The sequence below is a fragment of the Oculina patagonica genome, chromosome 12 (genome assembly GCF_052425735.1).
Source record: "Oculina patagonica isolate OP01 chromosome 12, crgOcupat, whole genome shotgun sequence".
Classification (NCBI taxonomy): Eukaryota; Metazoa; Cnidaria; class Anthozoa; order Scleractinia; family Oculinidae; genus Oculina; species Oculina patagonica.
In genome coordinates, this window is record NC_135769.1 from 3,487,862 (window position 1) to 3,510,744 (window position 22,883).

Consider the following 22,883-nt stretch of genomic DNA (forward strand, 5'->3'; position numbering starts at 1 on the left):
AATTTGATTTATTTTTTTGCTGCCATAAGTTTTCTTGACCTGAATATTTAATACATGTTTAGCAGTTGGACAAGTGCTGTAATAATAACAGTTGTGCTTACAGAAAGCATATATTAATTTAAGACAAACAAGGCAAAATTGTTTTCAGCCACTAAGTGATGTTAAATTTTGAAGTAAAGCAAAAATGTAATATTCTCCTCAAGGCTCCTTGATGTAAGCTAATATGATATAACTTTGAGCCAGTTATATTCGTTTCTTATTCCATTAAATAAAAATATTGTTATTAAGCTGTATGAGTATTATAGCCTGCACCGCAGATGAAACTAAACCTTTCCAGGGTCAGATTACGTCTTTGACTCAGGCTAGAGTATTACGATCTACAAGGAGAATTAACATTTTAAATCGGGAAAGAAGCCTGCGGAAAGGAGACTCCCATTATAACAGTGGCCAGGGTGCTTGTTGGAAATATGAAAAGAAAATAAATTGATAAAACCCCAGAATCCAATTTCTGAGAGCATGGCTCAAGTTCATTTTTACCCCCAGGGTGTACCAATTGTGTGGCCTTAGAAAATATCCTTACCCACCCTATGAGGGGTTATTGAAAATTCTGAGGGGGTGGGAGTGGGGTCTCGAAAGCCAAACTTTGTGGAAAGTCAGAGCTACCCATATACGATTTTCAACCCTTAGAATACCACGAGCATTCAGGTGAGTACCGGAAAGAGCCCCTTCCCACCCATCCCTCGAGAAAGTAGATTGTAGGATGGTAAACACAGCAACGCGATCACGTGACTAGCACGGAAAGAATTTGATGCCCTTGCCCACTCCCCTCACGATAAAATATTTTCAGTAAGGAAATCTGTTACCAAGTACCAAGGTTGATTTGTATTATTTATTTTGATAAAATTATTTCTTTTAAAGTTATTATTTCCTATTTTCCGTTTTATCCAAAAAAGTATGCTCCGTTTTAAGAAAAAAAGAAAGAAAGGTTCAAAATGTACTAAACTCGATAACTTATGTTATTTTTTTACACCCTGCAATCAAATGCAGTATTTGATTATGATAATAAGGATAATATTTAATGTCAAATAATGCAAGTCGCTTACAAATGAAACAATTAAAACTTTAAAAGCGCCGGGAAACATGTTTCTTATTAAACTTATAAAACACTTTGCAGTTGATGATAAACAAAGATTTTAAGTAAAAAGGAAAAACAGGCTTTTATCAGAAGTTGTGCGCAGATAAAATACATTTCGAGAAGTGAACAAGACATTTCATCAAAATGGTTTGACACACGGCAATAAGACTGTTTACTTCTATTCTTTGAATTTAAGCTGAAATTAATTAAGTAATCAGACGTTTGTAGACAGTTCTTAGCAAAGGTGTCAGATTTCTCGGTTTTTGTGAAAATGTTTATGCCAAAAATCTTCGCAACTGCATATGTGGCAAACAGACGATACCTTCGCCAGACTGACCAATTTTATCGTTTTCAGGAGAAAGCAAAGATTCCCCAGATCTCAAAACTTTATGTTCTTGTCGACATAAGGTAAGTTACTTTCATTTCTCTAAGTGACTTTTGTTCAGTTCTGAATTGCCGAAAAAAAAACTAGCTCGCTTACTTTTGAAAATCAGTTTCTTTATAAACACTTGACCTTTTTAGGCTGACTGGTTAACTTCTTACAGGCGATTAACTGAGATAAACTGTTTTTAACAAGCTACAGCACGGTTATAGTGAAAGATTTCGTCTAACTGAGTTCCGGATAACCCTAAGTATCTATTAAAATCAGATTGCACTTTAATATAAACGATTATTTATAAACTGGCAAAGAGATAAACATTTCTTATTTTAACATGGAGATCCATTTTGGAAATGTTTTCAGGCCAGTGTTTATGAATTAAACGCAACTAAAAGCGTTAAAACATCCGGCCTTTGGAATATATATAGATGTAATTTATATTTGTGCATCTTGTGTGCTTCTGCCACTAATTTTCACTACCAGTTTTATGAGAGTCTTATGACCATTAGTAAAATAAGCGACGTTGTTGCTATTGATGTTGTTGTTTCTACATTTCAGTGAAGTCGTGGCTAGGAGAAAATGAATCTTTGCGGAGTTTTCTTGCTTGTCTTCGTCTGCCAAATCACTACGACTGCAACACGTAAGTTGTAAGATTCAGATTCAAAGTGGCTGGTCGGGACTGCAAAACTGAACTGAAGACGTTTTATCAGGGAGGGTTGCAACGTTAACTTTCAAGCAGTGCAGAGCCTTTTGAAGGCCATATAGAAATAATTGGAGATGAGCCACAGAAAGCTGTCCCAAACCACGGGTTTAATATGAAGCCCATAAATATGATTCTGAAAACGCTAATATCTTATCAGGAGATTTAAAATAACAACAGCAAAATACATCGCTATGTATCATTTGCCTTTTACCCCTTTGCAGACTTCAAGACAAAACTTAAATTGTCGATATGGGCCGTGTCTCTGTAACCTGAGATCATGCCCTCCCATGGCCGTACCTAGGATTTTTTGTCTGAGGGGGCAAACCCGCTAAACTCCACTGCGGGGGCAAACTTCAATATAGCTACAAGAAATAGCCCAGCAAAATCAAACAGTGTGTTAGAAATTTAGTTTTCCTGGCGGGGGCAACTACCCCCTCACGTGTAAAAAAATACTTAACTCGGGAAAACCCATACCAATTTGGGAACACGAAATAAATAGATTCTAAAAGGGACAACTAAAAAGATAAAAAACTATGTCAAATATCAAATAACAATATTTAACAATTATTCACCGAAGTGGAGGTGAATAGTTGTGGATATGCGGCGAGGTAAATATCCACCACATTCACCGACACTGAGGTGAATAATTGTTTTAGTATATACCACACAAGTTGAATAACTAGCGAGCTAAAATGTCACTTTCGGTAAAAAAAAAACGTCGCGCGAAGGCAGTTTTTTTCTCTTTAGCTGCTCGAAGGTGAATAGTACTTTGCTAAACACCCCCGAGTTAACCAATCAGCGCGCGCGAAAAGCACTATTCACTTGTGTGGTATGTCGAAATCATCAAATGTGTAGTAAATAATAAAGATGGTAAATTTCAAGCTCGGTGATAAATAGTGAAGAAAATTATTCAACATGACTCGAGCGTGGGACAAAGAAAATATCTGAGTCCCCGACAGGAATCGAACCCATGGCCTTCCAGATACCGGTTGGGCGCTCTAACCAACTGAGCTACGAAAGACTCGTTGTGAGCTGGGCCATTTACTAGGTTGATATATGACACGCGTCCTGCATACTGCTAGGATCAGCAATCTGGGAGGCCATGGGTTCGATTCCCGCGGGGACTCAGATTTTTTCTTTGTCCCACGCTCGAGTCATGTTGAATAATTTTCTTCACTATTTGTCATATGTTACCAAAATAAAGGACGGATCAAACAAAACCGTCCATAAATTATTGGTTATTGTTTTGCTAAAACTATTTAGAACTTTATGACTACTTTATCTACTCAGCTTACAACTCACAGATGTATTTTCATTATCTTTTCAGTGGCGTCCCTCGCAAAGTGCGATAGATCAGGTTACAAGAAGCTAGGCTGTTTTAAGGCGAAATCCCAACCTTTAGATGAGCTTCTGACAACTGACAGAGATAAGACAAGCTCCAAGTATTCCGGAGAGAGGGTAATATGGAAAGAATATGAAGCATATGTTCACAGGTATGGAGGCAAAAAGAATTTTCCTTGTGCTGCGTGGTACTTGTAAAGGAACAAAGTTAAACAAAGTTAGAGCAGTTTTCAATTGAGTGTCCTAAAACTAAAACCAAAGTAATTACTCTGGCCAATCACAAAGGACACAGACAATTCAGTGAACCAATCAAAACTCGAAGCAAATACATGTAGCTGGCACGAAGCGCGGGAAAACGTGCGCGAGCGAGTCACGATTGGTTTTGGTTTTACTTCTGATTGGCTGAGAAAGTGGCGCGAAATTTTTAAACCAATCACTAAGCGTAGTGAACGCAATTTCGACACTCAAGTGAAAACCGCTCTATCACTCATTTGAGTAGTAAGTGCCATAAATTAAAAATGTTTAAAATGGAGTACGTTTTTTTGTTTAATTGTATTACGTTTCTGCTCCTGACTATCATTTAGACCCAAGCCACACTAATGATTTTTCCTTTTTTGGAAACACATTTTACAAGTTTTGATGCGTTTTCGCCTGTTCATTTTTCCACATTACAATAGATTGTTAAAAACCCAGATAGAGCGGTTTTCACTTGTGTTTGCTTTGGTTTGGTTTTGCTACGCTTATATGATTGGTTTAAAATCTCACGCCACTTTCGCAGCCAATCAGAACTAAAATCAACACCAATCCTGTCTCGCTAGCGCACGTTTTCCCGCGCTCCCTGCCGGCTACTTGTACTTGCTTCGAGTTTTTATTGGTTCACTGGATTGTCTGTGTTCTTTGTGATCAGCCAGAGTGATTACTTTGCTTTTGGTTTTACGACACTCAATTGAAAACTGCTCTATGGAGGGGTAAAAAGAGAGACGTTGGAAAGCGCTGCTTTTGCAAGATCAGCAATCGCTGCTCTCTGCACTAGTTACGAACACCCACAGACTTCAATATTTCGCCAGCGTCACCAAGCAAAATCAATGTCTTTGTTTTTTTTATTATGCAATGTAGCCTGGCCTGCCGCTGCGCCGAGGCAACACGAAAAAGAGGCTTCAAAGTGTTTGGACTACAAAACTATGGAGAATGTTGGAGTGGGCCTGGTGCAGAAATGAATTATGATAGTGAAGGTCTTTCAGACAAATGTTTAATGGGTTTTAACCTCCCTCCATCGTGCGATCTAAACAACAACATAAACAACCCTATGGAATGTGTGGGTAAAGAGGAAACAAACTACATTTATAGACTCGGTGAGTAAAGAACATTGTGATATTTTAGAAAAAGCAGGTATAGACTAGCCTTAACAGTTGAGGATACTCACAAAAGTCATGATTTGATGATATATTATTATTTGATTTAATATATCTTCCTGCCTACTGTGGAAAATTGAATATGTACAATTCAATTAATGTTCAACTTCAAATAATCCACTCCTTATTTAAAACACCCCCCCCCCCCCCTCCCCAACCCAGAGCTTCGCGAGGCCCTGCGAGTCACGTATTACTAGTTCCTCGCGAAGCGAGGCCGAAGGCCGAGCGTAGCGGGGTGTATAATTTTGTCCCTCAAAGGGCTCAGGCGGGATGAAATCTCGTGTGGAGTTTACGGTCATACATATTTATTTGGTGTGTGGCGGAAATGACGTCACACGGCCGCCGCGCGCTGGTGGCCTAAGGAAGGCGTCGAACTTGAAATCAGATCTTCGGGACTGAGGGCAAGGGTTCGAATCCGGCTAGGGTTTTTTTTTTCTTATTTTTTTTTGGTGGGTTCGAATCCTGAGCCTTTCATTTTTATCGTTTTTCTTTTCGGATTAAAATAACACTGATTTCCACGTAATACTCCCTCAACGCCTATTTAGGCTATAAACTGCTGAGGTTGAAAACTGTTCATTGTTGTATGAAAATTTGCCATTTCGTTCTGAACCCATTGTTGCTGATGTAAAGGCTGATCGGGATTTCTCCATCCATTGGAAAGATAATCATCTTTGTTTAGTTCCTGTTGCTGTTGCTGTAATTGTTGTTGTTGTCTACGCGTGGCACTATTTTCTCGAGCAGACTGTCATCGAATATTTCTCTCCTCCTCCGATTCTAATTGTAAGCACGCTGCATCACTTTCCCTTTTTAATTGTAATCTATCCTGTAGCTGTTCAGTTGACGGCTACTAAAAGTCTGTCTGTATAATTTTGTCTCAGTAATTGTAATCTCTGTATTCTTGTGTCTTCAGCTTCTGTTTGTATTCTATCCGCGGCATTTTGTCGAAGTCTCTGTAATCGTGCAGTTCGTTGTTGTTCAGTTTCTGTTTGTATTCTGTCTGCTGTATTTTGTCCGTTACTAGCCAACAATAACCCAGAGCTTCGCGAGGCCCTGCGAGTCACGTATTACTAGTTTAAATGGATTATTGCACACCTTGTAACTGAAAATGTTTGTGTTCACTTATTAGCTATAACGCAGCGTGATATAAAATTGATGAAAAACGAATATGAGGTTGGACTGAGTAAACATATGTCTTTGTTTTTATCTCGCATTTATATCTTCCCTTGCTCGAGAAATGTTGCATGAGATTCGACCCAGTCCAGACCCAGAAGAATTCCATACTGATGACGTAATACTACGGAGAGCCATGCGAGTGTTGATTGGCTGTTGCTTGGTTTTGAATTCTGTCGGGCGCGCAAGTAACAACCAATCAGAGAGGGCCCCTCGATCTCTGAATAGCTACGTCATCATTTTGGAGTTTTTCAGGTCCCAACGTTTCTGTCAAAGAAGAAGAACTGAACGCATTGATGAACGCGAAGAGGAAAAGGTTTTGACTCAGGTTAACGCGAAGACGAATCGATACTGTCTGTGTGTATGTTTTAGTCCTCGGATGTGAAAGCGAAACAAAAAGCCACTATATAGTCCAAATACTGATTTTTTTTTATTTTTTAATCACTTTCCTAATAGCTATAACAGCCACTGTATGTTTCGGGAGGGAAATATAGGTCAATGCACTTAAAAGCCACTAACTGTGTAACGGCATCACGGACTTATTTTTTGTTTAGAGGAGCCTGAAGACGAATGTTCAAAGAGTCCTTGTAAAAACGGAGCGACATGTGTGAACACAGCAGAAAGTTTTCGCTGCGAGTGTCCTCAGGGATTTAAAGGAGCTCTCTGTGATCAAGGTATTATATAAACTCTGCCTTTTGTAGTCTACTTACACTACAGTTCCGGATTACAGTACCGTTGAACTTCCCGTGAGTGGACGCACCCTAAAGAAGATTATTTCGTATTTTCTTGGCGCAATAAAGATACATTAGTGCGCGAAGACTGGGACAGGGTATTGGTAAAACACAATCGCGGGGTGGACGGTAGGGTTGATTTTGTTGTTGGTTCTCGTTCTTACTCCGTTTTTTTACCGCGTTCTTCGATTTTCCTCCCTCCATAAAGACAAACATTTCTTAACGCCAATTCGATCTGGAACTGAATGGATGAAGAGCCCCCTTATTAATATCCCGCCACAACTTCTCATTTATTTTATTCAGTTTATGACGAGTAGAGGTATTTCTTGAAGTGATAGATAGAACATTCTGCTATCAACTTTAAAATCTACTTTTCTGACCTCTAAAGCTTTATCTTGGTGAAAACTTTTTTTACTTGGTCCAGTAATACTATTTATAATCGTTTATCATTTTCAGACATAGATGAATGTGCGAATTCTCCGTGTAAACATGGCGCAACATGTACGAACACTGTAGGAGGTTTCACATGTAAATGTCAACAGGGATTCGAAGGAGAACTCTGTGATCAAGGTATGTTGGACTTCTTCTTTCCAAGTAGTTTGTGTTAACTACTCGTTATAGTCTAGTGGGTTAGCAAAATTATCGTTACACGCCGGACAAAAGAACCAAATTTGGCACACGTAGTCTTTGAGGCATGGGCTTTAAGAAAATCTGATGCTCCAAAAACATGGATCGCGAGAAAGGACAATTACGTCATCACAAAAATCAACAACATATTTGTCATCTTCGATCCGCCATCTTGGATTTGAAAATTTTTCCAAAACGTAAGAAAACCGCCAAAAATTACTAAAAAGTACTGAAAACGATAAAATGGTGCAAAAAATGCCCAAAAGGTGAAAATAACTGCATAAAAAGTTAATTTTTATCTATAAAAACACAAAAATTACAAATTTGGTAAAACATTTCTCTCAAAATGCCGTTTTCATGACAACATCAAGTCTCTGACACAACAACCTGTCATATTAAATTATTTCTAAATATATTTTAGATAAAGATGCAAAGCTTGGCAGTGTTTGGTTGAATGTTGAAAAAGTTATAAACTGTTGAAAGTCGGCGCGGGCACTTTCCGCCCCCTGGTCTTTGAGGAACAGTTGATTTTAAGTGGCTTTTTGAATAATATACCTGCCTTCTCCGGAATTGCCACGCACTGACTTGCAAATTATTTTCTTTCCACTTCCACCTTCAGGTTTTTAGTGAAAAATTTATTAGGCTCTGTACACACGGCCAAACCCCCAACCTGGTATGCAGCTCTTTGAATATTGTTAGCAAAGCATCATGAAAAACAACTTACTTCCTGTTAAAAATAGTTTTTTTAAAGATGTAATTGTAATCTGGTTTTCTACTTACTTATAATTATGTACTGTCAATCTCTCTTTAGTTTCTGAGTGTGCTGAAGAACAGCTAACTGTAACGAACTTGCTTTGTTTTAAGTAAGGAAAGGCTTCACAAAAAGGCAAATTTGTATCGCAGCCCAACAAAAAGACGTGAAATGCAGGATTGGAATTGACTTTGACTGATTGCTCCATACCTAAATTTCCACAGAATCGTAATTGACTTCATAGAAAATGTGTACCAATTCCAAACGCCACCGATATGCCAGTTTACTCGGGAGACTTCCCTTGTATATTAAAGAATTGGCCAACCAGTGCAACAGCGCCAAGACCAATTCCGTGTCCACTGTTCAAATTTCAATTTTGCTCTGCCCATTTTCAAGAGCGTCAAACAAATAAACTATTTCTCTGATATCCGCTTCTTTATACATGCTTTTAAGTAAAGTCCATCATCAATTTGTTTGGTATCGCGAAGAAGGCATTCCAGTTCTTTCCTATAGGGGACTAACATTTACTTGAGCACCAGGCCTTTATTTCTCATTTGTGCCATTCCTCGCTCACTCTGGCAGACAGCGATCCTACACTACCTCCACTTAATTGACAGTTTTCAGTTCTTGCCTGAGAAATGGCAGAGAGATTTGTTCTGAAAACTCTAAAAAACAATTGTGTAACGTTTGGCTAGGATTGTAAATCAGGACGTTACCGTTAAAGACTTCACATTCAACCGTTTTTTTCCGGTATCTTGCGTTACTTTGGGTAGACTTGGGCGAATAATATGCTAAGGTCGCCTTTACGTTGCTGGCTACTGATGCCATGCCCGCTTGCTTTGATTCGATTTTCTGACAAAAGACTTGTGGTAAATAATGGCAGCCAATTCCTCTTAATGGTCGGGTGATTTTAAAAGTGCACTATTAGGCGGGATGGGTTCTTCGTTGGCTCCTAAACCCCTCTAGTGTTCTTAACTTTGGCTTTTTTCTGTTCGTGGGCTTAATTGTTAAAAATCACATAAAGCCGTCTAGATGTTTCCTGGATGACTCATTACACGCTGAAAATGTTGGACACTAACCCAGCGACTGCAATTGATCATGACGTGGTTGTCTAAAGCATGCTCTAGGTCTTGAAGATACTCTTGCCTTGTTCTCTGTGGGAATGTATCGATGCCAAGAGAGCTATTTCTGTTTCTGCACATGCTTCTGTCAAGATTGCCGTTGCGTGTCGCCATTTTTTGTAATCTTGCCCCCAGCTTTTCGTAAAACCCTCCTGTTGATTAAGGTGCGCTTGCACTAGTTTCCTCTCCTTATAATGTATTAGTAATGTCCGACTAAATATTAAATGAGGGTGTCAATGGGGTTAACTGCTTAGCGTATAAAGGACTTTTTTTGCTATCGTAAGCGTATGAATTACAAAATATTAACTGACAAGCGTATAAAAGCATGTGATTTTTAAGCGTATATGGAGCAAAGGCGACCAATAAAAGTTTGAAATTGATAAAAAGAAATGAATATTTTTTGAGAATAACAAGATTATTGTGAACTAAAAAAGAAAGAAATGTTTCTTGTCAAGCTTGTAACCCCTTTGGACGGTACGGTTGAATTCCAAACACACCTTGGGGACCTATTTTGTAACTTTGGAATTCATTTGCGAGGCCAGACAGGTATGGATTCCACCCTTGTGGATGTGCAAACCAGTCTACAGGGTGTTACAAGGTTCCTCAAAAGATGTGTCTCAGATGTACAATTGCAGATTGGCTCAGAAAGAATCACCAATGGACCAGAGGGTACAGTAGCCAGCAAGACCATGAAATCTTGTGTTCTTTTTGTTTTGAAATCTTGTGTGCTTATTTTACTTATTTTAAGCAGCATTAGCCGTCTTTTAAAACTATCAGAATTCATGAGTCCAGATGCTGCAAACGCGATCAACCTACAGTCTCTGTTGACTTTGGTGATAGAGAACCTTCACACAACCACAAAGAAGAAACACCCAGCACCAAGTTTGCTAGACTATTGCCGAGAGTTTGGAAAGGGTATGAGAGAATCTATCAAGCGACTTACAAACTGGTCTGTTAAATACTACACCCACCGAAGATCCTACTATCCAGTTCCAGAGCTCGCAATAGATCTGTCTGCTATTGCAAAATTAACTCCAATCCCAGTAGTGCCCATGGACAAGGTGAACATTGCAAAGATGAGGGAATGGGCGAGTGAACATTGACAGTGTGTTCGACAGCTTACTGTTAGGCAGCAAACAACAAAAGTTTCAGCTGGCACATTGCCCATGTCAGCATATGGGCTAAACCTACCACACGATCCTCTTGAAAGCAATGTGGAGGAAGTCACTGAAGGAGAGGAAGAGGAAGTTATCGACGAGTATGACTCTGACTCTGATTCCAGTTTATCTTTGTCTCATTTGTCTGAGGATGATGATGAGAAAGAGTGAATACTTTGGTTCCTTCCATCGAAATGGAAGACAAATTAGGGCAGTGGTTAGGCTGGATTTGTAAAAATATATATCTATATATTCTTCGAGCTGATTTGATGTACTGTTCAAGAACATTGCAAGCTGGAAAAGTGCGACAGCACTTGCGAACCACTATAAGACCCTATAAATGTCTGCAGGACTCAAAATCATGTCAACTAACTGACTAAATGATTTTTTTGCTGCTTACAGACTAAGCAGCGTTTTTTTAGCTGCTTACTGACTAAGTAGCATTTTTTTAGCTGCTTACTGACTATAGCTATACCCCATTGACACCCTCTTAAATGTTTGTTGTTACGTACCTTGCATGCTGCAGCAAACCATGCCAGCCACACACAAGTTTTTGTCAATTGTTCTTATCTAGTTTGTCTGTAAGTAACATCCACTGGAATATATTTATCGAAATAACTTTTTTTAAAACAGGCCTATGCTTTTAATTGACAGTTATTATAAAACATTGTCAAACTGTTGTGCTTATCCTGTCATCACGAAAGCCAGGAAGCCCTTACTAAATTCCATTCATTGTCATATTACACAAAACAACCAAAAATACCTGTCTGACGTAAAAAATGACGTCACTTTCACCATCCAAGTGAGACGATTTTTTTGGAGCATCATATTTTTGGAAATTTTATGTTCAAAGGTCTTTGTATACCAAGTTTGGTGCTTTTGTCCAGTGTGTAACGATTTCTGCAAAATTTGGTACTAACTTGACTTGATTTAGGCTGATTTAATTCGCGTTCTTGCTTTAATTTGACTTTGCTTGAATTTTTTCTTTTTTTCATTTGAGATATAAACGAGTGCGAGTCCAAACCTTGTGTGAACGGAGCGACATGTGTAAACACACTGGGTGGCTATCACTGCAGATGCAGGCCGGGATACACTGGGACTCACTGTGAGAAAGGTAACACGGCCAATCATTTAAATCAGCCTTTGATTTCTTACTTTATTACATGACTCGTGAAAGTTTCCATAGCTAACACTGAGCTCTTAAAAAAATTAATTCGCAAAGTGGTAACGACATTTTTATCGCTACTTTTGCAATAACAAGCTTTATAATCAGTTTTGATATCAATTTTTATTGGAGAAAGGAAATGATGGTATGTGTTAAGCTTGGAAACAGCTTGCTACAAAACTTATTTTCTTTCCACGCATTCTCGCAAAGCCACTTTTATATAGGAGCCCCATAGGTTTTAACATTCGTAGTTACTGGTAGTTCAAGTATTACACTTGGAAGGGAGTGTAGGAGTAGGGTTGTAGCGAAAACTAAGACCCCCGAATGTTAAGACCTAAGATCTTGTAAAGGTCTAGGTAGGTAAAAGGGCAAAAATTAATAAAATAAGGGTGTCTTCGTTTTCGGGTCTTAGGTCTTCGGTCTTAACTTTCGGGGGTCTAAGTTTTCGCTGCAATCGTAGGAGTAGTCAGTTTTCAATACAGTAACAAACACTGCTTGTAATTGAAAACTGACTACTCCTACACTTCTTTCCAAGTGTAATACTTGAAGGACGGGGGCTCCCATATAAAAATACACTAGAATTTTGTGATAAATTCAGGTTTTAAGATTCGTAGCTAACACAGAATAATCTTAAACTGATCATACTCTGTTGATCATGTTCAGACGTGGATGAATGTGCGAATTTCTTTTGAACTCCGAATTTCTTTTCCAAGTAGTTTGTGTCACTTACTTGTAAACATAATTTCCAAAATTAAAGTGCCTTTTTTGGTATTTCTTTTACCACTTCTGAAGCCACTTTAATATGGATGGTAGCCAAACCCCTAACCCCTTCCTTCAAGCACAATACTTGAAAGGTAGTACAGGAGGGGTCTGTTTCAGTTGCAAACAATGAATGTAGGTTAACAATCGTAATTTACGCAGAATACTTTTAAACTTATCACGCTCTGTTGATTATATACAGATGTGGATGAATGTGTGACTTCTCCGTGTAAAAATGGCGCAACATGTACGAACACTGTAGGAGGTTTCACATGTAAATGCCAACAGGGATTCCAAGGAAAACTCTGTGATCAAGGTATGTTGCACTTCTGCCAGAAGAACTCCGAATTTCTTTTCCAAGTAGTTTGTGTCAACTACTTTTTTACATCTTTCACAAAATTCTAATGCCTTTTGGGCATTTCTTTTAATACTTCTGACGAGTTCTAAAGCGCCACTTTAATTTGGGTGGTTTTCCCCCCAACCCCTTCCCTCAAGTACTAAAAATGAAAAGTAGTGTAGGCGAGGTCTGTTTTTCAGTTGCAAACAATGAATTCGTTATTTGCACAGAATAATCTTAAACTGACCATACTCTGTTGATCATATTTAGACGTGGATGAATGTTCGAATTCTCCGTGTAAAAATGGCGCAACATGTACGAACACTGTAGGAGGGTTTGTATGTAAATGTCAACAGGGATTCCAAGGAAAACTCTGCGATCAAGGAATCCTTTTCCTTTCCTGCGATTACCTATTTTTACACTGATTCAAGTCGCGTTCTAGCTTCAATTTGACCTTGGATTATTATTTCATTCAAGATATAAACGAGTGCGGCTCCAAACCTTGTAAGAACGGAGCGACATGTGTGAACACACTGGGTCATTACCTCTGCAAATGTACTCCGGGACACACTGGGACACACTGTGAGAAAGGTAACACGGCCAAGCATTTATGTCAGCTGTTAATTTCTTACTTTATTACATGACTCGTGAAAGTTTCTCTACAGCTTACATAGAACTCTTTAGAAGTAATTCACGTAGTAGTAATGAAGTTTTGATCTCCAATCTTAACAAGCTTTAGAACCAGTTTTGATGTCAACTAATTTAAGCCTCGATCAAACGGTACATGATAGATGATGATAGTTCGCTATTCACTATCATATTGACTATTATGTTTGCGATCAAACGCTCCATGATAGTTGATGATAGTTTGTCGAAATCACGCAATGCGCTCGCGCATTTCATTTTTGCTTTTCTCGTTCTCAACTCCACTATCACTCAATGCAAAAATGTTTTCATGTTTTTTCCTTGTTTCCGATGCTTTCACGCCATCTCTTGCTTTTGGCAGTGATATTTTCAGTGCTTTCTCGACGCTGTTTTTACTCTTCTTCTTCCCACTTACTTTCTCGTTTTCAGCTTCACTATAGTCCAAATATTAATCTAAATTTCGGTTTTCTTCTTCGACGAACGATAAAATTTCCTTTTCGGAAGCCATAAATCTTGGATTGAGCCCGTCTTTGACTGAACCACTGACCGATAAACTATCATCCCCGCGATCAAACGGTAAAAACTATCATCAACTATCATGTCGAATTTGAGCACGTCCAAACTGCATGATAGTTGATGATAGTGCATGATAGTTCGTGTTCAAACGCGCGTGATAGTTGGAACTCTCATCAACTATCATGACCGTTTGACCGGTTTTTTTTTTTGGCACGGTAGTCCATTGGTTAGTATTTCGGTAACCTGGCCTGCTCTCACGAGTGTCCTGTAGCTCATTGGTATAGCGTCCGACCGGTGTGTGAAAGATCACATGCTCGACTCCTGTCCGGACAACTCGGAATTTCTTTTCCGAGTAGTTTGTTGCACTTGCTGGTTACTGTTATCTTTCATAAAATTCTAGTGTCTTTAAGGCATTATAGTTATATACATTTTTTAAAGACGGAATCCACTAGGAAGTCGAGTAATATTTATTAAAGTTGGACAAAAATCAATTTCCAGAATAATTTAAATCCTATTGCGTTATTTCCTAGCCTTAATAAAAGGTAAAGATGTAAATAATTATCCGTGATAACACCAACAACAATTTCCTATCAGAGTCTGAGAAAATGAATTTCAAAGTTCACAAGGTATAGGAAAAATCTCACGTGTAGCCATTTTGTAAATTCGTCTTAAGCGATTCAGTGGAATTCAGCGGAACTTCAAAATGTGTTTTCGATGTGTGGTGTTGTTAGAAAAGATTTCTTTTGATAAGATATTTAAAGCAGTAACAAAAAAGTTTGCAATAAGGTGGAAATAATTCTGGTACAACAATTTCTTATCCGAGTCTGAGAAAATGATATTTAAAGTTCACAAGCTATGGGCAAAAGCTTACATCTTTTAAGCGATTCAGTGGAATTCAGCGGAACTTCAAAATGTGTTTTCGATGTGTGGTGTTGTTAGAAAAGATTTCTTTCGATAAGATATTTGAAGCAGTAACACAAAAGCTTGCAATCAGGTGTAAATAGTTTTGGTACATAATTTTGTCCAATAACTACTCGAAGTCCTGGCGGATTTCCTCTTAAACTTTTTTAGCTTGTGAATTTAAATTTTAAATTTTATGGCTTCCAAATGAAATAAGAAACCTGTCATCAGTTCAAAGTTTCAAGAAAGCCATCAGGAACTTTTTATTTTTAAAAGCTTTTTAATTGTACATTTCTTTTTATAGTTTATATACATTTTAAACTTTTTTAGCTTGTGAATTCAAATTTTAAATTTTTTAGCTTTTTTTAATTATATTGTAATGCGCAATTGAAAATTTTTAAATTGATAATTGCGCAATATAAGTTAATTATTAATTATTATTTATTATTTTTTACTCTTTTTGACGAGTTCTAAGGCACTATAATATGGGAAGAGTAGTGATAGTCTGTTTTCAATTGCAAACAATGAATCTAGTTTTTAACATTCAATTCGTAGCTAACCATAATCTTAAACTGATCATGTTTTGTTCATTATTTTTAGACGTGGATGAATGTGAGAATTCTCCGTGTAAAAATGGCGCTACATGTACGAACACTGCAGGAGGTTTCACATGTAAATGTCAACAGGGATTCCAAGGAAAACTTTGTGATCAAGGTATACATTTTTCCCCTTTGTTTACCTTTTTTTACACTAACCTGGCCTTTAGAAGCTGATTCAATTCGCTTTCTTGCTTTAATTTAACTTTGGTTTATTTTATTCATTTAAGATATAAACGAGTGCGAGTCCAAACCTTGTAAGAACGGCGCGACATGTGTAAACACACTGGGTGACTATCACTGCAGATGCACGCCAGGATACACTGGTACACACTGTGAACAAGGTCAGTAGACCTCCCCGAGTTCAAACAATAGAAATATGCAAAAAAAAAAACAAGAAAAGTACTTCAAAGATAAGGTTTTAATTTTCACAGTACAAAATTTGGTACATAACCTATATCCTGCGGTTTTACTAAGTCTTTTGGAGCTTTACAAAAAGAGTTTCGTGTTTGAAAACAGCGACATGCGGACTTGTCGCGCCATTTGTGAAAGCACTTTGGTTCGGATGCGGAACATTTACTGAAGTAGAAACACTCGTTTACCTGAGTAAATGGGAATATGTTTACCCTCAGTAACTATTTTATCGATCCTTGCTCATACTAACACTTCAATATGAACGAAATTCCCCGAAATAGAAAGAAAAGCTGCCTGAGACGTTTGACCGCGGTGAAAGTAGACCAATCAATATGACATCAACTGTAGAACTAATTCAATATTAAAGGTCCGGTTTCTAATCTTTAATTTCCTTCATGTTAAAATGTTACCCTCTCTTTCGTGTTAACTTCCTTTATTGGGAAGTAACTTTTCCTTCGAAACGCGTTAATTTAAGTCGCGTTAATTTTAAATAACTCAATCAGATTGACGCAAGCGTTCATTTCCTTTAATAAATAGAGGATATTACATGGTTGCGCGGAGATATGAAATTTATCTTCGAGTGTTCAAATCGATATCTCACGAGTGAGCGCAGCGAACGAGTGGGATATCAATTTGAACACGAGAAGATAAATTTCATATCTCCAAGCAACCATGCAATATTCTGTTTATTATATAAACCTACTAATTACGATGTTTTTGACGATTTTCCGAAGATTACCGACCATTTTCCGAAGATTTCCGAAGATTTGCAAAATGTTGTCCGAAGGTCGTACGAATGTTTCCGAACATTTTCCGAACTTTTCCGAAGATATCCGAAGATTGCCGAAGATTGTCGAGGAAGATCCGAAAATGTTTCGACTTAATATCGATTTACTTTGGCTCATTCAGCATTGAAACAGGGCAAACTGCTCATAAAATGTTTGGAAATCGATATCTTCACATGTGAAAATAACATGTTATTTTCACGTGCGAAGATATGATTTTTTCGCGCGAAAGATTTCCTGGTATTTCACCGATGTTTATATAATAAGGTAACTTATGTGGTTGGTCAGTGGCCTCAGTCATGAATTGGTTGTTCATTGCTGACCATGATGATTTATCTTTTCTTTTTTGCTGCAGACGTCAACGAGTGTCAGCAAAGTCCGTGTCGTAATGGCGCCACATGTGTGAACAGCATGGGCAGCTTTCACTGCCTGTGTCCCGCAGGATTTCAAGGGAAACTTTGTCAACAAGGTAGGTAGCTGTGGCGACGTCACGTAAAACAGAAATGAGAAACTAGAAAACTGTTTAACAAAATGGCAATGCACGTTTTAGCTCAGGAGTTTCCTGTAGCTCCGTAGTAGAGCGACCGAGTATGCGAACGATCATTGGTTGGACTCCTTTTTGGAGAACTGAGAATTGTTTTATGAGTTGCTCGTGCCACTAGTTTAATTTCATCTTTCTCACGATTCTAGTGCCTTTTACGCAATTTTTTTTTTACTACTGACAAATTTTAAGTCAATTTTATATGCCCCCCCCCCCTTCCCTCAAGTATTACACTTGGAAGGGGTGTAGAGGTGGTCTTTTTTCAGTTACAAATAACCGCAGAATAATCTTAAACTGATCACGCTCTGTTGATTATATTCAGACGTGGAAGAATGTGCGAATTCTCCGTGTAAACATGGCGCAACATGTACGAACACTGTAGGAGGTTTCACATGCAAATGTCAACAGGGATTCCAAGGAAAACTCTGTGATCAAGGTAGTATCCTGCTCTCATTCTTGACTATGATTTGTTGTTCCACAAATTAAGTGAGTTATTACAAGTATTACAACTTGTTACAATATGCAAAAGCACGATATTTATTTCGTTATTTTATGATACCGTTCGATTTTCTCTAACGTTACGCGAGGTTCATTTTGGCGTAAATGTACCAAAGCGGAACTCGAGAAAGGTGTCTAGGTCATTTAAGCGCCATGTAACGTCTAAAGGTAAACTACACATAATGGCGACGGCGAGTGAGCCTACGCTAAGGGGAGTAGCGTGTGCAATTCAGGGGAAATCTTAGTAAGCGGAGACCAAGAAAGCTTAATCTTTAATAATTTCTGTGGCTGTTGGTGAACACACATGATGATTTATCTTTTCTTTTTTGCTGCAGACGTCAACGAGTGTCAACAAAGTCCGTGTCGTAATGGTGCCACATGTGTGAACAATATGGGCAGCTTTCACTGCCTGTGTCCCGCGGGATTTCAAGGGAAACGTTGTCAACAAGGTAACCGTGGCAACCGTTCACTCATTCATGGCGTGACGACGTCACGTAAAACAGAAAGAAACTTGAAAACCGTTTAGCATTTACACAATGCGCGCAAGTTTTAGCACACTTGTTGAAATATCGACAACCATCCTATACTTTCTTTCTTGTTTTTCACGGGCGTTTAGCAAAAGAGGAAGCATTTTCAAACTGAGCTAAAGAATCAGTTTCCAACAATTCATCAGTTATAGTTTAGAATTTAGAAATCGCAGTGAAAATACGATCACTTCTTCAATAACAAAATCCTTTTGATATTTAATGCATTGAAACTGGTATAATTTTTACTTTAATCTCCTTTTAGTCTCATTTCGACATCACCGAAGCAGTAACGACAAACTAGCTAGAAAGTTTTCCAAGTTTTCTATAGGCCAAGCTTCATGGATTGCCGCGCAAGTTCTGTACTATAAAATAAATTTTAAATCATGATATATAACTGTCTCCAACAGGTATTGACGTGTGTTCTCAATTTAAACCGTGCAAAAACGGAGCCAGTTGCGTGAACGAACAAGGAGGGTTTAAGTGCTTGTGCCCTGCTGGTATAACAGGAATGCGGTGTGAACTAGGTAATGAAGTGACTCGACCTGAAGTCAATATATACAATGTTACAAGGAGTGACCTTTATTTTCGAATTATGAATTTTAACTTATAATAATAATAATAATAATAATAATAATAATAATAATAATAATAATAATAATAATAATAATAATAATAATAACTTTATTTAACGAGGGTAAAAACACTTTACAGTTAAAAACTGAGAAACTAGTGGCCCTCATTATATTATACAATTAAAATGACTAAAAACAAAGTACTAAAATAGAGTTTAACTTTAGAAATAGAAAAATGGTCGAGACCTACGTAAGATTCCCTAAGGTGATTTACATAATTATTTTTAAAAAGCTTAACATTCTGACTAGATCTATAAATGTTAATAGGGAGCTTATTCCACTCTTTCACTGCCGTGACTGCAAAAGTCCTTCCTCCCTCGGTTTCACGCGAGTATTTCGGGCATCTCAGGGTTATGCTTCCATGCCTCGACTGTCTCGTAGAAATATCACTAACCCTTGTCAGTGTATTGGACAAATACTCGGGGCATTGGCCATTAAGGCATTTAAACACTAAGCATAACTTGATTACATTAATTTCGTCATAAAAAGGTAGCCATTTCAATTTCTTAAAAAGCTTAATTGTCCTCTCCTCTTTTGTTCTTACTCCGAGAACTACTCTTGCGGCTCTCTGTTGCAACCTAAACAACCTTCTTATATTATTAGTGGAGGTGGACCCCCAGATTAAGCCGCCGTACATCATAACTGGTTTGATTATAGCATTATAAAAAGTAAGACGTTTAAACCCTTTCAGATTTTGACAGATAAAGGAGCCACACAACTTCAGTTCAAAAACAACTCAAGAATTTGCTATTTTAATGAAGATATTTTGCTCCCGCAGATGTGAATGAGTGTCAGCAGCCTTTGTGTTTAAATGGCGGTACATGTGTTAACACGCATGGAAGTTTTAAATGCAGATGTAAGAAGGGATACAGCGGAAATTTTTGTGAGAAAGGTAGGCTGCAATCGCTTTGATGATAATACTGAGAGAGATGTAAATTCTGTTGTCATGACCTTCAAATGGTGTAAGGGTTTCAGAAAGAGCGCCGTACACCCCCCCCCCCCCCCGCCCCCTCTCCCACCCAAACTTTCCAAAAATAACCCTCAGGGAAAAGCCCTGGGAACGAGGTTGTTGATTCAGCTGAATTTCTTAGATGTTAAGACGGAATTCACTTTGAGTATTAATTGAACAAAATTATGTACCAAAATCATTTACATCCTATTGCAAACTTCTTTGTTACTGTTTCAAATATCTTATCAAAAGAAATCACTTCTAACAACACCAAACATCGACAACAAATTTCGAACTTTCACTGAATTCCACTGAATCGCTTAAAGTAGTTTACATGGTTCTTGTGAACTTTGAAATTCATTTTCTTAGGCTCTGGTAAGAAATTGTTGTTGGTGTTATCACGGATAATTACTTACATTTTTAGCATTTGAAAATGGTAGAAAATAACGCTTAGGGGTTTAAATTACTCAGATACTCGATTTTTGCTCAACTGAAATTAATATTACTCCCGGGATATTTCTCGATTTCCTGATGGATTCCGCCTTAGATCTGTTTATCTATTTTTTTCTTCGTATTTTCTTTCTCTGAGAAATTAGCTATACAGCTACCCTTGTAAATCCGAGGTGAAATAAAGGTGATGAGATTAGGCCTTTCTCGATTATGCTAGTAAAACTGGCATTTAATGCTACTAGAAATTCTCGCAAAAAGCCAAAAAAAAAAAAATGCTAAAATAATGCCTGATTTCTTTAAAAAATGCCACTTGAATTCCAAAAAATGCTTTGATTTATTTGAAACAAAACGTACAAATTCGTACATTATATGCTCATATCAACAACAGGTGATACTTAATAATTGTTTGTTTATAAAAAAAAATTATAAAAATAAAAAAATATATATTTAAAAAAAAAATAAAAAAAATATATTTTTAAAAAATTAAAAAAACACACACAAGTAACACAACACAAGTAAACAAGTAACACAACGCACAAACAGTCGAAACAGACAGAAAAAAATCAAATTAAGTAATCAAAATTGTGAAACTTTAGGATTATTTATCCTTCTGAGTGCTGAAGTCTGGATCACAGTCATGAAAAATGACAGAAAATGCTAGCAATTCTTTTTCAAGAAAAAACGAAAAAAAAAATGCTCGTTTTCCCAAAAAATGCCGAAAAAAATGCTAGCATAATCGAGAAAGGCCTAGATGAGATGAATGTTCTGTTCTGTTCACCAGGCGGCTGCTCCACCCCTGCTGACCGATTTGACCTGGGTCTTGTTATTGACGGTAGTGGAAGCGTTGGTAACTATGGATTCGCTCAAACCAAGATGTTCCTCTTAAAACTGATTGATCAGTTCACGGTCAGTGCGGAGAAAACGCACTTTGGAGTAATTGTTTACAGCAACAAACCACAGTTAGTGAGTCAACTCTCTGATCCGATGAATTACCACCCAATCCAGCTCAAACTAAGGATCCTATACACGGAGTTCCCGGATGGAAAGACGAGAACCGACAAGGCACTGAAGATGGCGGGAGAAGAGTTATACGCACCAGGGGAGGACAGAAATCAAGTCCCGAATGTACTGGTCGTAATCACGGACGGTAACACTGAAAAAGGCAGCGAACCATACAAGAAAGCACTGAAACCTCTCAAGGTTTGTTAACATTAAAACATGCACAAACAAAACTTATACCTGCCAACTCTCACCCCTTTGGCGTGAGTCTCACGCCCACGAGTTGAAAACTTCGACCTCACTCCAACTCACGCTTACGAACCAATTTCTCATGCCTAGTTAAAGAAATGTGAGCTATTCCAACCACACACTTTCCAAAAAATGTAAATTCAAACTAATGCGAGAAAGGAAAACTCCGTATAAAATGAGTAAAAGATTATACTTTTCCCTAAATCTGAGCGTTCAACATTCCCGATCCTCTTTGGGGATACATAACCTAGAAGCCTTATTGCCCCAGAAGCAATGTAATGCAAATTTTATACAAGATAAAGGCCGAATACCACGAAATTTCTTTTTAACAACTTTGAAATTTTTTCCTCAGAAATTACGAACCTATTAAGAACATAATTAGCCTAAATTTGTGTTAATAACCCTTTATGTAAGAACCAGTTTAGACTAATCTGAAAATCAATAGGTTCTTACTCGCGGGTTTTTACTGTACACAAGCTCGAACTTGATAGATTTTATGCTAGATCTGATAGTATTTGTATTTCTATGTGACAACAACAATTTGACTGTAAGTGTCTGTGTTTCCGTGTTAGGATCGTAATGTGAGCGTCATAGCCGTTGGCATTGGAAAAAAAGTGAGCAAGGAAGAATTGACAGCGATCGCCATGGGCAGAGACGACCGTGTCTTAGAAGTAGAATCGATCGAAGGCCTCACTCTCGACAAGTGCATGAAATTAAGTGACATGATAAAAAACAGTTGTTAGACTCTTAAAGGGTTCCTTGGTTCAAAGCGCAGTGATTAAATGTTTTGGAAGCAAAGACACTAAAACGGGAAGCAAAACTAAACGCTAAATCATTAGCACCGGACATAACAATTCCAGTACGACTTGTATTTTAAGTTTCTGTAGCATTGTATTTTTCTTTTATTGCTTGACTGAAGGCATTTTGGTTTATTATTGTTAAAAGATAAGAAGCTCTTTTTGGAGTTAACCATCGGTTAACGTTGTAAAAACAACAAATAAAGAAAAATGGACTTAGATTTTGGTTGTTGTTCACATTCGTCAAACAAGATGCTGATTGGAAAACACGTTCCCTCTGGTTAACTTCCCAGGCAGGCTCGTTCCCAGACCCTACTTATTCGTTCTCAAAGGTGAAGAAAGACTGGGGAGAAATGATATGGAGGTTGCGGGGCAGGCTGGGAACCTACCCTTGATACAATGCGTTCTAGTCAAACCACCTTGGGAGCGACTGGGAACGAGTCTGCTTCCCTGGGACAAGTCACTTTCCCAAGGGAACGGGGGAGGGGAGGGCAAGTCACAGAAAAAATACGTAACACTTCAAGCGGCTCCCGATGCAAAAACAACAAGCGATTTATCCCTGGGACAAGAACCCGGGGCATCAAAAACCGTCGTTGC

General features: G+C 38.0%; 1 protein-coding gene across 12 annotated transcripts; it reads left to right on the forward strand.

Annotated features, from left to right (window-relative positions):
- Positions 1-1,423: 1,423 nt before the first annotated feature.
- Positions 1,424-22,505, forward strand: LOC144631727 (uncharacterized). Of its 12 annotated transcripts, XM_078490255.1 has the most exons (19): positions 1,424-1,543; positions 2,073-2,154; positions 3,545-3,710; positions 4,675-4,910; positions 6,695-6,814; positions 7,328-7,441; positions 11,528-11,641; positions 12,654-12,767; positions 13,059-13,167; positions 13,261-13,379; positions 15,450-15,563; positions 15,676-15,789; positions 17,000-17,113; positions 17,508-17,621; positions 18,019-18,132; positions 18,618-18,734; positions 19,621-19,734; positions 21,023-21,441; positions 22,062-22,505. In XM_078490255.1, the coding sequence occupies exons 2-19, from the start codon at positions 2,094-2,096 to the stop codon at positions 22,230-22,232; spliced, it is 2,544 nt and encodes an 847-aa protein (XP_078346381.1). In that variant the 5' UTR covers positions 1,424-1,543; positions 2,073-2,093; the 3' UTR covers positions 22,233-22,505. The 12 variants fall into 12 exon arrangements, with proteins under 12 accessions (XP_078346381.1, XP_078346385.1, XP_078346386.1 ...); XM_078490259.1 differs by lacking the exon at positions 17,000-17,113; XM_078490260.1 differs by lacking the exon at positions 15,676-15,789.
- The last annotated feature ends 378 nt before the right edge of the window (positions 22,506-22,883 follow it).